At 40.6% G+C, this 18,335-nt stretch overlaps 1 protein-coding gene across 1 annotated transcript; it reads left to right on the top strand.

The window, feature by feature from the left end:
* The first annotated feature begins 1,447 nt into the window (after positions 1 to 1,447).
* Positions 1,448 to 17,078, top strand: ATP6AP2 (ATPase H+ transporting accessory protein 2). The gene is made up of 9 exons (XM_075263944.1): positions 1,448 to 1,617; positions 6,830 to 6,957; positions 7,080 to 7,208; positions 8,435 to 8,530; positions 10,693 to 10,830; positions 12,521 to 12,574; positions 13,118 to 13,267; positions 13,883 to 14,002; positions 14,600 to 17,078. Exons 1-9 carry the CDS (start codon positions 1,572 to 1,574, stop codon positions 14,792 to 14,794), a joined length of 1,056 nt encoding a protein of 351 aa, XP_075120045.1. The 5' UTR covers positions 1,448 to 1,571; the 3' UTR covers positions 14,795 to 17,078.
* The last annotated feature ends 1,257 nt before the right edge of the window (positions 17,079 to 18,335 follow it).

Here is an 18,335-nt window from a genome sequence, read left to right as displayed (position 1 = left end):
ACCCTAGAGATGGTTGTGCGTGAAAATCCCAGTAGATCAGCAGTTTCTGAAATACTCAGACCAGCCCTTCTGGCACCAACAACCATGCCACGTTCAAAGGCACTCAAATCACCTTTCTTCCCCATACTGATGCTCGGTTTGAACTGCAGGAGATTGTCTTGACCATGTCTACATGCCTAAATGCACTGAGTTGCCGCCATGTGATTGGCTGATTAGAAATTAAGTGTTCACGAGCAGTTGGACAGGTGTACCTAATAAAGTGGCCGGTGAGTGTATATCAAACTGAAATGGCTGTTATAAACACCAAAATATTTAGAACTAAAAATGATTAAGATTAATAGGGGTGCCCAAACCTTTTCATAGGACTGTACACAATGGGGGTCGACAAATGGTTAAAGGACCAGAATGAACTGTGAGGCATGCGCAGTAGAGAAGGATTGCCATCTCTATTGCATGTGCTGGAAGAGAAGAGGAGGTCCTGTTCCAGACACAGGAAGACACGGGAATAGGGATGGGAGGGGGAGGGGGGGGAATACTGGTGACGTTCCGTTTTGGAAGCGGTAAAATGGACCATCACCAGATTATCAGAAAGTGTCCCTGGGGCGGTCACATGACTGCCCCAGGGATATAGGTAATTAAACATTTTTTTAATTGATGTGTATTAGAAGTTAGGTGGGGGAGGAAATTTAGTTTAAAGGACAACCCCTTTAAACAGGATATATCTTACAAAGTGTTATTTGGTCTATATCTTGTAAAAACTGGATAACCCTTTTAAAAATACTTTATTATGTAATATAAACCAGGGGTTTACAACCTGCAGTATAAAAAAGCAGTTATCTGCAGACCCCATAATGGGGTTCATGTGGTTTCTGCACAAAACATGTAGAGAGAAAAGTGCTGCTTGCCCAAGTAACCACTTTTATGCATATAGGTTTGCGTTCGGGGGTCCCCAAGCGAATGGAAACGCAAATGCAGATGTGAATCAGGCCTTAGTGTTTTCGATCCCCTTAGGTAGGCCATAAGTAAATTAAAAAAAATCCTGGACAAGCGGATTAATAGAGGTTGATTTATAAATTATATGTACCCCACAATTGTGGTATTGAAAACAATTTCTCTAAAACTTCGGATAAGACAATATCAACACAAGAATGGTAAAGTTATAGTTTATGGAAAGTTACAGTAAAAAAAACCTAAGACAAGGTCTGGGTCCTGAAGACACATCTTTAGATGTCAGGATATCTGCGCCAGTGCGCAATACTTCCGGAATAACAGAGTAATCCCTGTCCGACCTCCGCAGGTCGCCCCGCCCACTGACCTCCAGGTTAGTTTGTACACTGCGATGCCTGAGTGGACGGTGTGGACGTCAACCATACTTAGTTACCGCCCTGATTGCGTACGGTCACATGATAGAGCTGGGCGCGGTCACACACCAGGCTGTGTCCTGATTGGCTGCTGTGTTGTCGGTCACTGTCTCACCAGGAAGACGTCCTTAGTCCCGTTCAGTCGGCTTCATTCTCGGGATGCGGATGTGAGAGGTCGGGTCTTCGGCTTGTCGTGTATTATTTGTGACTATGGCTCGTCCAGCGGTTCTCACTGTCCTCGCTGCGCTTATTGCTGGTGAGTAGTGACTCGAGGGTCCTCCCATTCATCTGCCTGCGTGTGTCAGCAGACCCCAGCCCCATCTAGTGTTATCATGGGGTGGGGGTGCTGTGTGATATGCAGTAGACGCGTATGGCATGTCCATTATTACCGGGAATATGTAGCACTAGACTGAAGGGAAGTGTCATGGCAGGCAGCTGTGTGCAGTGGGGGAGATGACGGCCTGGCTCTAACGGGTTAACTTGTATGTGTATATATATATATATATATATATATATATATATATATATATGATCACACTGTAGGCCTAGGAGCTGCTGGACTATTAGGGTAGTAAATGGACACCCCACACACCTCTATGGTCTAGTCATCACAAGGACATGAGGTCTGGGCCATGGCAGCCCTGCAGATGTCTGATCTCATCCTGTATACTATATACACAGCAGTATTGATGATCTGGGCAATTCACACCATCCAGTGACTGACATCCATTATATAATGATCTATATGTACTATTGCTTTGCGGTTGCTGACAGGAAGCTGATATGGTCATGTGACTACTCTTCCATAGCCATCACATGATGTATAGCGTGCTCTATACTGCTCTCCTTTCAGAATGTTAACTGTTGCTTCACAGGCTTTGTGTATAAAGGGATCTCAGTTTCCAGCACTTCAGTGTACGAGATGCCTCTACCACTTCCCCTCCCCTTGATGAAGTTCCCTATTCTTTGGACCAACATGGATTTGGCAATAATTTCCTTAATTATACTTCCTATTTCTAAGAAGAGTAGTATACATGGAGATCCTGCATACTGCTGTATACCCATAACCTATTATTATGGGAGCTCCGAGTGTCTACAGAAGGGTCGGAGTCAGTAAGGCCTTATTCACACATCCGTGCATAATAGTGAGCCAAGGCCAGGAGTGGAGACTGCACAAATTGAAGGGTTTTGCTATGAGAAGTGTTTATCCTGTATTAATAAATACCTGATCACTTCTGAGACCCCGCCAATCCTGAGGACAGGAGGTGTGTGTGTAATATATATATATATATATATATATAATCTCGTTATAGGAGGAGATATATAATCTCACTATTAGCAATCCCAGTCCTTACACTGTTCTACTTCACTTGTTCACTACTGGACATTACATTAATGGAAGGAAACAAAGAACAATTCCTGCCCTGGAAAATCTGAGCACAAGACACATCACGAGCTACAATTAGAGGTGACTTGTGACTGTATGTGCAAGTAGCAGAAGATGAGTGTGTGCCCTCAGAAGACTCAGTATAACTTGTAAGTCATAGAAGTCCTGGTCGGTCTCAGCCTAGGAGTCTGACGCTACAGAATAGTGTTGGTTAGTCAAGGTTATATGCACAGAACGGGTGGCATCACATGTTCCACAGACCCATACGTTTCAATGAATGATCTCAGTCCATATGGCCAGTATTCAGATCTGTCTTGAGGTTTGCATCCAGCTCAAAGCGCCCCCCCCCCCCCCAAAAGAAAAATATATATGGTCCGTTGTGTTAGGCTATAGAAGCCAGTGGGTCAGTGTGCTATATGTTACATGGATAGTGCACTGCTGAGAACTACAGTCATGTATGTGGCCTTGTACAACATTTTTAGTGACTGAAGGTTTTGAGCAAGTTGTTATCAGACTTATCAAGTATCTCATATGAAGGATGGATATACTAACATACTAGGGAATTGCTCTTCATGCTGTCTACTTATTAGAAGAAGGAGTAGTTGTAAAGATGGACAAGAATGCTGGCGATTAAAAGTGAGATAAGGCGGCATTGGTTTTCTTTAAGGATTTGAGCTGTTGTATCCGTTGTTGACTGTAAACTGGTGTGTATATTTACAGTCAGCATATGGTCAGAGCTGTGTGTATGGTAGCAGCTATGTGTCAGCACAGGGAGAGGCGGTCTATACGTGTGTACAGTAAACAATGATGGGATATAGCTAGGAGTTACCAGAATATTCTGTCCCAAACCACCTCTGTGTGTAGGAGAAAGTCATCCTATAAACCTGGAGAAAGCAGGTCATTTCATGTAGGTTTATGATATTGCTGATCTATCAGTTGGGGGATCCTACACCTAGCACCTCCACTGATCAGCTGTTAAGAAACTGCAGCATTTAGACTAGCACTGCTGCCTCTTCACTGCCTACAAAGTACAGAACAGTAGATTACATAGTGGCTGTGCTTAGTGGTCATACTCAGCTGCAGTCCATTGTAGTATCAGAGCTGCTAATGTCATGTGACCGCTGGTCATATAATAAAAGTGATGTCATTTTCCTTGTACTACGTTCGGCGATTCTGTTCCCCTCTGCATGAAAAACTGAGCGGAAACCACACGGACCCCATTATAGTCTAAGGTGACCGCTTTTTTTATGTGGATTAGCTTTCCATTGGCGGGGTCCCCAAGTGGTCCCCCAAATGGAAACCCGATCGCAGATGTGAACCTAGCTTCCAACTTATATTTCAAGACGTTTGGATCAGGTTTGTCAGTTTTTTTTTTTTTTTTTTCTTCTAAGTTTCCATTTTAGCTATATCATATATAATGTCCTAAAATCCTACCTTTACAACACTGTCTGTCCACTAGGCCAAATAATATGTTGAGGCTTCCTGATTTCTGTAGATTTGTTTGCAGTAGTCCCTCATCTATCAGTACACTCATGACAGCTATTATGTATATGTAAATAAGACAGAATCCTCCATTCACAACAGAGGCTTTCACAGTTTATCTACTCCCCAGTCTGTGCAGTGACCTTTGCAGAGGTCACAGAGCATGCCTAAAAAACTTTCCCATAGAAGTCTATAGGGTCTGCTACAGATTATTGTGTCTATTGTCCATGGTCCATCTCCAGGAAATAGGAAGTTACAAACTATTTCAGGTTTAGTGGCAAGAGTTGGAATTCTAAGATTTAGATTTTTTTTTTTAATGTAGGTAATAATATGGAAATTTAAAAACCTCACCAAATTTTTTTTTAAAATATTTAGTATAAAAAAATGTGAACAAAAGATCATATCCCTTTTAAGGCTGGTCTTACATGACCGTATTGAATGTGCGGCCCGCAGGTTGCTGATCAGCAACACTAGATGCTGATTGGCAACATAGACTCTGCAGACGTCCGTGTCCTGCCGCACTCGCCCATAGAGTTCTATGGGCGAGTCCGTGCCGTGCCACAATTCACGGCCATTACGGACATGTCCTATAAATTGCGGACCACGGTTGCGGCCCCGCCACACCACGGATAAAATATTCGGTGGTGTAAGAGGCCGCATTGAATGTAATGTGTCCGCAATTGAAAACCCTCAATTACGGATCATTTGCGGACTTGCATTACGGTCGTGTAAGACCAGCCTAAGTCATATAAATCCTTTTTAGGCTAAGGCCCCATGCTTCAAATAAGCTTTTTTTTCTTTTTTTTTTTTTTTTAATTGCAGATTTTGCTGCTGCTTACTGAGTCAGTCAGGAGTGGTTTTAGCGGAAGGGAGAAGTATACGTAACTTTACACTTCACATTCCTTTTTGAAGCCGTTACCAGCTTAAAAACTGTAAAAATTTGCAACCAAAAAAAGACTTTTTCTGAAATGTGTGGCCTCAGTTTTGAAGGGAAATTTCAACTCTAGATTTTCTTATCACTGTATATATGTCTGCCTATAAAGTACGTTTACATGGCTCCATTAGAATCAAGTCCCTAGGAATGGTCATTCCCAAAAATTGCACATGTAAATGTTCAAAGGATCATCTGACAATTGAGCAAATATGAGCTCATTGGGATTGTTGGTGATCACATCTTGTATGCAATGTACAAGGTTTCTGAGAAGTCAGATCTGTATGGAGATTGATGACTTTCTTATTTCTGTACAGTAGGGTTGATCCTTTGCATTGAAATGCTGCAAACTAATGGTCAGTGATCTGGACCACTCCATGGAATGTCTTTTCTTGATCAATGCCTGCCTGGTGGCTCCTGTAAAAGGGCCTTTAAGGGATTTTTCGGACTAAATAAATAAATAATAATAATAATAATAATAAAAAAAAGTTCTATTATCCTACAACTACCTTGATGCATTGCTGTTCACTCAGAGCTGACTTATACTACCGCCTCTTATCACTCCCTCTCTCCTTCACACCCCCTCCCTGTTTCCCTAACCCGCCCACTATTATCCCTTCCTAGCTAATCAATTCAGCCCCCCACTCCATTATACTTACCTGTCTTCCTGTCCGGATCTTCTGGGCAAGGAAGATCACTTCTTTCTGCAGAGCTGGCTCCTCCAATTCTTGACATCTGCCGACTTCACACACCTGTGCAATAGAGGAGGAGCCGGCCACACAGACGGAAGTGATCTCCCATGTCAAGAAGATCTGGACAGGAAGACAGGTAAGTATGATGGGAAATGGGACGTCACCAGAAATCTGAAAATGTGCTTGGCGGTCACATGACCGCCCTGGTGATCTGGGTAAATATACATTTTATGTAAAGTAAGTAAGTCGGAAGTCAGACGGGCTGGGGGGGATGTTTAACTTAGTGTAGAAGATGTTGTTTATGAATGATATTGACCACTATGTTTGCTACCTGCATACTTTGGGTAAAGTTATTGTTTCTGTTCATCTCTAAGGTCATGTTCAGATAGCTAATCCTTGTTATAGAGGTTGTTTCATGAAGACAACCCATCCTGATTTGAAGTCAGTTGACTGTCAAGGACCCCAGTTGCTATTGGCAGAAGTTGCAGTCAGGCCGTGGTATTATATGGTGACCCTTCAAATAATGGTCATATATCACCTGGTTGTCTTAGTAAGACTACAATATGCTGTGGTGACAGATAACAGAGTACTTCTGCTAATATACTCTTATTTTTTTTCAGTGATATTATTACTATAGAGTAAGGATATTAAAGACATTTTTTTAGTCAATAGGTCCTTCAGATTGGCCAGTAAAAGTACTCGCCTCTCTCCAGTCCTCCGTTTCCAGCAACGACTGATGTCCCTTTTTTGAGAGGTGACCACTGCAGCCAAGGACAGGCCTCATTGGTAACCTGCAGGGGCATGTCCTTCACACAAATGGGACATCAATGCTTATGTCAGCAGAGGAACCTGTACATAACAGCCACCTCAGGAACTGAGGACTGGAGAGAGGCCAGGACTTTCATTGCCTCATCTGCCGGACTTATTGATGCTAAAAGTCTGGAACTGCCCCTTTAATTTTTATTCTGTCTTTTAGTTGCAGCTGCTGACTTTAGTGTCTTGAAGTCCCCCCAAAACCAGGTCTTCAGACAGGGAAACTGGCCAATCTGCGGAGATCGGATTCCAGATTTGATTGCCTTGGCTATGGGTTTTTCTGTAGAAGAGGTAGGTCTGCACTTTCAAAGCTACATTGACACTGTTTGTGTTTTCAGACCACCCTTTTAGTCCTAAACATGTAAATGACTGGTACTAACATTGTATATGTGCTTTCTTTTTGTATCTTTCAGGATTTGTCTTTTCCAGGGCTTGGAGTTGGCAATATCTTTAAGCGTCCACGTGCCACTGTTTTGGTAACTGTAACGGGTGTCGACAAACTTCCTCTATCTGGCAATGAGATTTCTTACCCAGTAGAGAATGTAAGTACAATATAAGATAAGATAATCCTTTAATAGTCCCACATTGGGGAAATTTCAGAATATATATTTATATTTATTTTTTTAGTTATTGTGATCTATTATTGTATTCTAATGCTAAGAAATTTCTTTTAGTATAAATATGACTTGGAGTCCCCAAGTGCTACTTGAGGCAATTCTCTTAAGTTTCCAGAGCACTTGACTCTAAGGATACACTCCTAGTAACACTTATATACCTATAAAAAGCTGAATATCAGAGCAATGAAGTTTTGGATCCAATAAAAAGGTGCCATTGGAATCTGTGCGAGCTGCTCTACAGTACAATGGGGTTGATTTATCATGGCTTGTGCACCAGACAACTGGCAATACCAACCATGAAAAAAGTTGCAAATTTTTTGGGGAAGTGAGAATTTTTTAATTTTGTCCTCCACATACCACTTTTCGCACTTTTGGCAACTTGCCATAAATTAGGTGCAAACTCCAGTAGGACAAAGTTTATTAAGACTGAAGTGGAAAATGTCTTGATTATGTGTTTATAACGTTCATGCTGACGAGACTCGCCGGAATAAGTTATGCAAAAAAATCTGTATTTAGCTGGTATCTATTACAAACCTGTATATAATAGGTTATCCGGCAGACATAGGGCAGTACATAAGACATACATGTAAAGTAAAAAACTATTTAAAAAAAAAAAAAAAAAAGGCCAAAATACAATGGTAGCACCGAGTCTGCTGAAGGTTTGACCAGAAGAATTTCTTGGTACTTGCTGTTCAATCTTCTCTTTCAGGGCTTGTGAAATTCCACAATATATTGCCGTTCAGTACTGTAACGCATGCTGAATTGTGAGTTGCTGAATGATCAGATGCTGGCTTTCCAATGTATAGCAGGGGAGAAGAATATTCTGAATTTTTGTCTTTTGAGTTGGATTTCAAAAAAAGTCATTTTTCTTCAGATTTTTCATTAAGGACTATAGGAAATCTTGGAGAGGGCCCGTATAGCTTTATCCGATATCACTCAACTTTTTCAGAATCCGGTATAAATGGCTACCACCTTTTATCATACAAATAAAGGCAGTGCTATCACTTATACTTTGCATTTGGAACTAATAAGAAACAGATGGCTTCATATTACATTGGTATGAGTATGTGATGATGATTTTATTTAGGGTGACAGACTCTTTACCTTAAAAGCTCTGCTGTCACATCTGATATAACTATATTTCTCCATAGGCTGTTCCCTATAGTATTGACAGTGTTGTGAACTCCATCCACTCCCTGTTCTCTGAAGAGATGCCACTAGTCTTACAGCTCGCTCCTATCGAAGAAGTAAGTGTGTATATAAAAGTGTGATGGTGTTATGTCATATTCCTACAGTGTTTTGTGATATTTATTGTCCATGTATCTTATCTCTTGTGTTATTTGTATACATGTCCATTTCTTCTTATGTGTATTGTCCCATGTCCTGTCTGCCACACCAGGAATTGAGCACAGAGGGAGGAAATAACCGAATCCGTATTGTTTAGTTTTAGCTGAATGGTACCTGGTCTCCTTGTGAGGACCACCAGTGGAGATCCACTTTTTTGTGCCAGGATTGGTGAAGACGTCCCCTGCAGGACTCGCTTCCTTATCTGGTCAGGAACCTTGCCTGTTTAAGCTTGTGGAGTAGTTGTTGTGGCCTACACCCCTGAGAGAGTGGCCTGGAGAGTCTCTGGACTGCTGTTTGTATCCAAAAGCAGACGCCCCCTAGTGGGACACACAGGAAATAGACTGGGCCTTGGTATTGACTATGTTCATTAATGACTCTCTGACAATATATATTTTCTTTATGCCATTCGTAGTGTCAATCTGAGTGAGCATGAAATCTGATTCTGTCATTGTTAGGGAATACTGGCCATATACTTGGCTGGCTACAGTATCTCTGGCAATCCCATTGGAGAGATTGGAGAGGCAGTGTGCTTCTTTCCCATGATCTGTTATGTGGATAAGATGTCTGGCAGGAAAACCCCTTTAAATTTAAACCGCTTATAAAAGCAAAGCTGAATGGAAAATGATAATCCACATGAGTAATGGTAGACATATACATCATTAAATAATAATAATAATAATAATTTTAGATAAAAGAAAACTGAAAACTTTAACCATCATGAGCATCTTTTGGGTGAATTTTTAACAATCAACAATCGTTTTAGCTGATCAATGGCAGACAGTTATTGGAAAGAAGTGTTCAAAATTTTTGACTTGTAGACTAAGGAATCTTTTGTCCATAGGTAATCTTATGATCGATCCCACTTGACTTGGTTCATTTAACACCCAGTGTCACTGAACATGTGTTGCTAGCTTGACTGTATTGGACAATAGGGACTAAAATGTGTATGGCTGCATCTGCAGAACAGTTTAAGCATTAACCTACAGTTTTTCGGTTTAATATGTATATGGCTATATGTGAGGTAAATATGAATATAGAATTTAGTTTTTCTGTCAGTCCTCTTTCCAGGGTCACCTTCTCTGTTTTATTGGTTGTCCTTTCTCGGACAATACTGGGATGTGCTGGTTTGCCGCACTCCAAACACCTTTTTACATGGTGTACATATGTGGCCAGTGTTTAGTCAATAAACATGTATGCGCTATATAATTCTCAGGTGTTGTCCTCTCATATTCTTAGTGTCCTTTTACATTACTTAGAGCCTTGTTTTTAAGAAACTTAGTCTTGGGGCCTAATAGTTGAAGGAAAGACCAGCACAGTAAAACAACCTATAATTTCAAAGCTATTTCTTTCACAATATCATTTTTATATAGTGCCACGTAGTCTCCTAAATTGTTTTCTGTTCCCCTTTGGCTCGAAAACCAATTTTTCCAAACACGTTTCTTATAAAGGAAGTTGACTTACTAATATCATTGTGGTAGGAAGCCCAGTAACATATTCATGGAGAACTTGTGTGACACATCTAGTCAAATGGGCAGACTTCATGTTCCAAAAACACACATTATGATATATTCTTACAGAGTGAGAAGGGAAACTGACAGTGGTACGCTACGTATAGTTCATATCTTCAAAAATAGCAGATACTAATGGAAGAAAAGTGACCCCATTGTCTATAATGGGTCATTGAAATTGCAGAACCAAGAAGGCCCCGTTTACACGGGGCAAGAGGGGGCGGATTTTTGCTCTGAATCCATGTCATAATCCGCTCCCTCACAATAGTGGTCTATGTAGACCGCTAGCTTACTTTTTTTCCCATGAGCAGCAACATGCTGCTCATGGAAAAAAGAAGAGAGCTTCCTTTTTTTTAGGTGGATTTCGCGGCTGATAAACACAGGGAGAACATACAAACTCCTTGCAGATGTTGTCCTTTCTAAGAAATTGCTACAGGATTGTTATTTTATGGAAAATCCAAGTATTGACTAAATAGGCGTCAGTAGAGGTCCCCTTAACATTCAAAGATGTTTCTGGCAGTGAATTGATCTTGAAATGTTTTTTTTCTCTTCAGAGAGTGTACATGGTTGGAAAGGCCAATACAGTGTTTGAAGACCTCGCAGTCACTTTACGACAGCTGAGAAGCCGCTTGGAGCAGGAAAACTCCATTCTTGCCTCTGTGTCTTTAGGATCTTTATACAAAAATGATGAAGTAAGTTCATGTATGACATTACCTTTATTGGGTTTACAGATTGTTAGCTATTTCACTATATCATCTAGTCCATGTGAGAACTGCAAAAATTCAGGATGTCATACGGAAGCGAAATACAATCATAATGTGAGAGTTGGAAAACTTTTCAATGCCCCCTTTTTTTTCTCTTCCTGAGGTTTTTTTTTTTTTTTGTTTCAAGAAAATAAGCAACATGACTGTGCACTGAATACAGACTTATTGTAACAAGAAATTCATTAAATAGCTGATGATCGAATTATATGAAAGTAAATCTGCAACAAATTATGCATCTAGTTATATAGTATTGATTGTATACTATCATTAATAATAGTTAATCAAGTTATTTTGAAGCCAGAGTCTGTAATATTCTCCTGTATGGTACTGTAAATTTTCATTAGGTTGGCATCTGTGGAATTTGGAGGAGGTACATTGTCTCTTCTTAAAATGGACCTCTTGTCACCTCCACCAACTCTTTGTATCCTTCAATAGCAACTTCTCCACTGATTCTGGCACAGATTAAAATTTTTCTTTGGCCCCCACCATTCCTGAGCAATAGAGATGAGCGAACACCGTTCGGAACAGGCGTTCCGAACAGCACGCTCCCATAGAAATGAATGGACGTAGCCGGCAAGTGGGGGGTTAAGCGACCGGCCGCCGGCAAAGTGTACGTGCCAGCTGCTTTCATTCACTTCTATGGGAGCGTGCTGTTCGGAACGGCTGATCCGAACAGTGTTCGCTTATCTCTACTGAGCAATCATCTTACACCCGTAATTTTGCGGCCGCAAAATAACGCGCGTTATATGATCGTAATACCCATTGAAATCAATGGGATCTTTTTTGAGCGCGCAAACTGTGACAGATACGTGCCAGATTGCGCGCCAGTTTACTCCGTGTGAACTGCCCCTAAGGGTATGGGTTTTTTTTGCCTATTTTGAAGCCGAATGGGCATCAAAAAACACTTGTCAATGCTCCCGTTAATTTTAATGGGAGATTATTTTTTTTCCTCTTGCTGACTTTTTTTCTGCTTGAGGGAAGAAAAAAAGCATCATGACCAATCCTCAGGCAGATTCCTCCTTGCAACCTTTTTGAAATAATTGGAAGGCAGAAAAACAGTGGGTTTTTGGAGTGTTTTTTGCAACATCTGTTGCAAAAAATGGGCTTTGCAAAGCGAAATCTGCCTGAAGATGGGTCATGATAGTCATTTTAATGTGGTGTTCCTGTGGTATCCAAAATATTCTGGTCCATAGGCCCCAAATATCATGGACGGTGCATGGATGTCATTCATGTGCTGTCTGATTTATTTATTTATTTATTTTTTTATAGGCCCTGAAGTTTTGGAAAGAATTTTAAAAAGTGCATTTAACAAGGATCATGTGCAATCTATGGTTAACATCGAAATCACACATTCATGAGAATGAGGGCTTAGGATAGATTGTCAGTATCGGATTGGTAGGGGTTAATGCCCAGTATCCGAACTATTATGAGCAGCCATGGCTCTGTATCTACACAGTGTACAGAACTGAAGCGGGCAGCTCCATTCACTATATAGTGACTATTTTTGATTAGTGCAGCTCATCTCCCATTCACTTGAGACCTGAGCGCAATAACAAATAAGGTATTGATCTCTAAACATGTATACATCCATCTAAAATTCCCATTCCTATTATTTCAGATTGACAGGCTATTCCTCTCTGAAATGCAAAGTCTTCAAGACATTCCAAGTTTGGTAAGTGTCTCTCAATCTGATATTTTGCATCAATAATATCCAATATTTTGCAAGTGTGTGTAGGGGGAGAGTTTTAACAAATGTGTTACACATTCTGACCTAAATGCTGGAAATATTTAGTGGAACATGTATGTGGTCTGTAATTTTTGGTAAAGTGACACTCCATGACTTGCAAATTCGGTGGATGCCATGACTGAAAACTTGGTGGACCCCATGATAAGTCAGTCCAGTCCATCTGGTGAAGTTGGAGTGTGTCATGTAAAAATTCTGCCACTATCATTTGTAGTTTTCTATCCCTGTGATGAAGCAGAGAACGTAGCTACAAAAGGGTCTGTGTTGTAAGTTTGTATATGTGATCATTTCATATATTAGGAAGTCTTTAATATTGAAAATCATACAAAAAGTTAATTATATTTAACTATCAAAAACCTGTGCAGGCACTCACAATAGACCCTCAGAAATGACTTGTGATCAGGCTGGGTTCTGTTCTATTATTCTATATTTAATAATGCTTTAATAACTTTTATTTTCTCTTTAAAACAGCTTTCTCGGCATAAGCACCTTGCGAAAGATAATGTTCCAGATATTTATTCCTTGGAGTTTACTGGGCTGGAGGAGATCAAGAAACGGTATGGAGAGGACTCTGACAAGTTTAGGGATGCCACCAGAATCCTGTCAGAATGTCTACAGAAAGTAAGTAGGTTGGAGGGAATTCACCAATACCAGTTTTGATGATTCCTACAACGCAAACGATTGACAGGATTTAGGCCTTTTCATGACTTTGGCGTTTCCTGTACTGTGGGGTGCACTACAGCAGAAACCTATGGCACCTCATAGCTGCATAGATTTCTGTTGTCTTTGGTTTGGCTGCGCCCCACCTAATTTGAGAAAAGTGTTGTAGACACTATAAAAAGCCCTAAACTTTTTTTTTTTCTTTTTTTAACTCTCTTGTAGCACAAAATTGTCTGGGGCGTATTGAATTTGCCCCATTATATTTTTCCATTTTAGCATGCAACTAAGAATTAAAATTGTGTGTGGTGAGTAGAGGGGGGTCTGAAAAGGGGCCATTATGCTGTGGGGGGGGGGGGGGGACAGCATAAGGGGGGTTATCATACTGCTATGCTGAAAACTTGCCAGCTGCTAACCTGCTGGTATTGATGGTAGGAGCGCTGTAGAGAAGACTTACAAGCTTCATCCACAGAGCGCACTTACATAACAGATCATTTATCATTTTTTAAATTATATATTTTTTTTTTTAAATATTATACTTGTCTTTTCCAAATGCTGAGCTTATTCCATGGTTTATAGTTTGCAGATGACATGTACAGTATTTATGGGGGAAATGCAATTGTGGAGGTAGTTGCAGTAGAAACATTTGAGACTCCTCTGACAAGGAAGAGCCGTTCTATCCTGGAAACTGCAGCTGCTGTAAGTACTCAAGTGTCGTGTGTGGTTTATGTTAATATATTTGAAAGAGTCCGGCCTAAAGCAGTACATACAGATGCAACACTGATGCAAAAAATTCTAAAACATAACATTTATTATTACCCCTAGAACACTCCTGAGCAGTTGTCTCAGGAATTATAAAACGAATGTCACACTACCATATGACCATTTAACACCAATGCAACAGTAGTAACATAGTATCTCAGGACCCATATACAATTTCAATAGGTCCACAAAGTCAGGCTTTCACTCGGGATCTTAATACATATGCATATAACTGACAGTATCCGTTGGATCTTACCCATGAGTTGCGATCATCAGTTGTAATGCAGTATTACGGACAATGGTATGCCCTGACTCCCTATCAGGCCCTGGGGTGCTTGCCCTGTGCCCCATAATTTGCTCCCGCCCTAACAAGGGCAGTCCCAAGCTAGCTTTAATTTGTTGTCCCTATCAGTCCCCTAAAGCAGTAAACCAGTGTGTGCCTCGGTGGTTGTATGAAAGGTTTTCAGCTGGCCACCACTGGATTTTCACCATTAGTATGTTCTTTACTCTAACAAATCTTCTTGTCCATTTTAGGCTACGTCTGACAATCCATACAACTTGGCCTATGAATATAACTTTAACTATGCAGTTGTCTTCAACATCATCTTGTGGATGATGATTGGTCTTGCCCTTGCTGTTATTGCAATCTCGTACAACCTCTGGAACATGGATCCGGGCTACGACAGTATCATCTATAGAATGACCAACCAGAAGATCAGGATGGATTAATGTTGATCTAGTAAATTATTTAACATAACTCCTTCTATTGTTGTTTTTTCCCCCAGAAGTGAACCTGCTGTATGCAAGAAAGTGAGAAAATCTAGGTGCCGCATATAGTAGCCTAAATATAACAAAAAAAGTCATTGGAATATGTGTATATATAGGATAAATAGTAGATCATATGTGGCCCTTCAGCTGTTCTCTGATTCACAGGATTTGATCTTTGTGGTGTGTATTTTGTTTTTTAATTAAAAATGATCAGAGACCAAACTTCCCCCTCCCACTAGGAACAATTGAGCCCCCCGTGTCTACTCCTCTGTTATTAGTTTTTAATTTTTGACCTGAGGATGGATTGAACGGACAGATGGGAGATTTATTAGAGGTTACAGTTTATGGTAACCAGGATAAAAGGTAAACTCTGCCTGGAATATAGTAGACAGACCTCGCATATATTGTAAAATAGTGGCCTTGTTGCACAGCCATGCTATTTTCAGGGCAGTACATGGAATTTAAAGGGATTTTCCAATTTCAGATATTTTATGGCAAGCATGCATAGAGCACTACATACACTTATGTGACAGGTTCAGCTGAACACACTTTTTTGTAATTCCAGTAGGACTAGATGTTAAAACCACATGCGTGTCCTCTTCTCCATTCACGTTGACTACACAATGGGTCCTGCATTGGTGGGACCCACATCTATAAGACATTTACGGCCCCTGCTATAAATGTCTTGAGATAAGAGAACCCCATTTAGCTTGGCTGTTTTTGGTAACACACTCTTGCACAAGGCCCAGATATATTGTTTCTGGTATATACTGCTGATATCGATCATTTCATTGCATCTGCAATGTAACTTAATCAAACAGTTTGGCCTACCAAGTTGCTCCCACATTAACACTCTCCTGAACAAACCAAACATCTAGCTAATATGCAAGGTGTACGTGACATTGTTACGCAAACATTTTGTGCCCCCTTATGTAGCAGTCTGAGTAATTGATGGTTAGCAATGCAGCCACATGATAATGTATAACAACTGCCCTATAGATTTTCATTATAAATTGTAGTAATTGAATACATTGTGTATGTATATATTCTCCTGTGCCAAGTCTGATTTGTGATTTCATGTTGGCACATCACCAATTATTTCCAGGCATAATGGACCCTAATATGCATATTCATATTCCGTTTTCCTTCTGACTCAATGAATAAATGTGAGCGTATGTGTTGATTTTATCTTTGTGTAGAATGAACCTTGTGCCTCTGATAAATGTCTATATATTGGGAATACTGATGGCACCCGTCACATTCTTGTGGACATGGTTGTAAATGTTTTATTCTAGATGTAAATATATATTTAAAAAAAAAAAACAGTAAAATCTTTGTCTACATTTATTCCCAAAATTTACTCACAGGTCTCGCTGCATGCTATTCTCCAGTTTCTAAATGTTTTCAGAGACCAGTTACAGATGCCCCTCCTACCCTAAGGTACTCGCTGCCACCATTGCCCATGCTGTCCGGGGGACACATGCTTTCAATTTGTATGTGAGAAGCCAGTTAGGCAAAAAACAAATTGCGTGTTTTATCTTGCAATAATGAGCCATATGTTACATTATCATTACCATACAGCATGAGGCAATGCACCAGAGACTTATGAGGCTCCTAGGCACCAATGCAAAACTTGTACAAGGGTCACCAATTGGAATGTAATGTACTGCCTATAGTACCAGTCTCCACATGTTGGGAAGAGACACCTTAAGAGTCTCCTAAGGCAAGTGGGCTTCTGTGAAACCATACCCTCTGCACCCCATTAAGTTATGACCCTGGGATGCACCCTAATCTTAGTCCTATTATATTGTCATATAATCCAACAAAACTGATGCCGGTATCTTTATGTAAAATGGTGACATAATAGAATCCATTACAGTATTTACAGCAACTATGTGGTTGAAAATCGAGTAACATTAAGAGCTCTTATGTTCACAACATGCCCACAAAGGTTGTAGGAACTGAGACATGTTGGTTATTACAATACAAAGTTTTTTCCACTCAGTCACAGAATTTTTGCATCCTTGACAACATTATTGCAGTCCTGTGTGTTCATGTGGACATTATACCAACACAAGATACTGCTTGGGGCCATTGTAATGTTATTTATTGGCAGTCACTTATACAAAATCTTACTGAATGTAAGTGTTAAGTTATTGAATATTCAATATTTTTCCTGTTCTGTTTTCGGAATCCTGGTGATAAGTGAAGATTTCTGTTAAAATAAACTGCCCAGATTGGATTACATCTGTGTATTGTATATGTACTGTAATTGTTAAAGAATCACTGGTGATAGAGGGGAGTGTGATAGATATATATAAAACGCGTAAAACACGTTCAGAATAAGCGGCGTATAAAGCAGCTCCATTCATTTCTATGGGAGCCGGCATACGAGCGCTCCCCATAGAAATGAATGGGCTGCTTCTTTCACTGCGAGCAGTCCCATTGAAGTGAATGGGAAGTGCCGGCGTGTACGGCTCGGCATGAGCAGAGCTTGCCGTATACGCCGGCACTTCCCATTCACTTCAATGGGACTGCTCTCAGTGAAAGAAGCAGCCCATTCATTTCTATGGGGAGCGCTCGCATGCTGGCTCCCATAGAAATGAATGGGAAGTGTTCGGCAGCCCTGCTGTAACGCCGGCGTGTACGGCTGTGATACATGCTGGCGTTATGTAGTGTGAATGCACCCTTAAAAGAAGATAAAAAGGAGAGAAGGTGACTCAGTTTTTCCATTTTGTGTCTGTGTGCGCTACATTAAGCATGGAGAACAGAAAGAGGAGAAGAGAACTGTCTGAGGACTTGTTCACCAAAACTGTGGAAAAATATCAACGATCTCGAGGTCTTTTCCAGAGATCTTGATGCTCCTTGGTCCGCAACGTAATCAAGAAGTTTATAACCTATGAAACTGTAGCTAATTTCCTTGGAAGTGGGTGGAAAAGAGAAAAATTGATGTAAAGTTGCAATGCAGGACAGTCTGGGTGGTGGATAGGCAGCCCCAATCTAGTTATTCAAGCGATAGCGGGCTCAGGGTGTGTAAGTGATAATTCTGTCAACATTTGAATGAAATTAAATGCTATGGCAGGACACCCAGGAGCTTCACACTGCTGACACAGAGACTGTAAAAATGCCAGAGTGCTGTTGCCAAAATCCTTCTGGGAAAACATCTTGTGGACAGATGAGACCAAGAGAGAGCTTTTTAGTAAACCACATTATTTTACTGAAAACGGAATGAGGCCTACAAAATAAAGAACACAGTACCAACAGTCAAATATGGTGGCGGTTCAGATATGTTTTGGTGCCTTGACTGTGTACAAGGCATCATGAAATCTGAAGATCACCAAAGGATTTTGGGTCTCTAGGCCTAAAGAGACCCAAAATCCTTTGGTCATCTTCAGTTTTCATGATACTGTGCACACAGTCAGTGTCAAAAAGCTAGGTTTGCGTCCTAGGTCACGGATCTTCCAGCAGGACATTGACCACAAACTTACTTCAAAAAGACGTG

This window comes from Leptodactylus fuscus, chromosome 2 (genome assembly GCF_031893055.1).
Source record: "Leptodactylus fuscus isolate aLepFus1 chromosome 2, aLepFus1.hap2, whole genome shotgun sequence".
Classification (NCBI taxonomy): Eukaryota; Metazoa; Chordata; class Amphibia; order Anura; family Leptodactylidae; genus Leptodactylus; species Leptodactylus fuscus.
The sequence above is the reverse complement of the archived record's forward strand: the minus strand, read 5'-3'. Positions and strand labels throughout refer to the sequence as shown.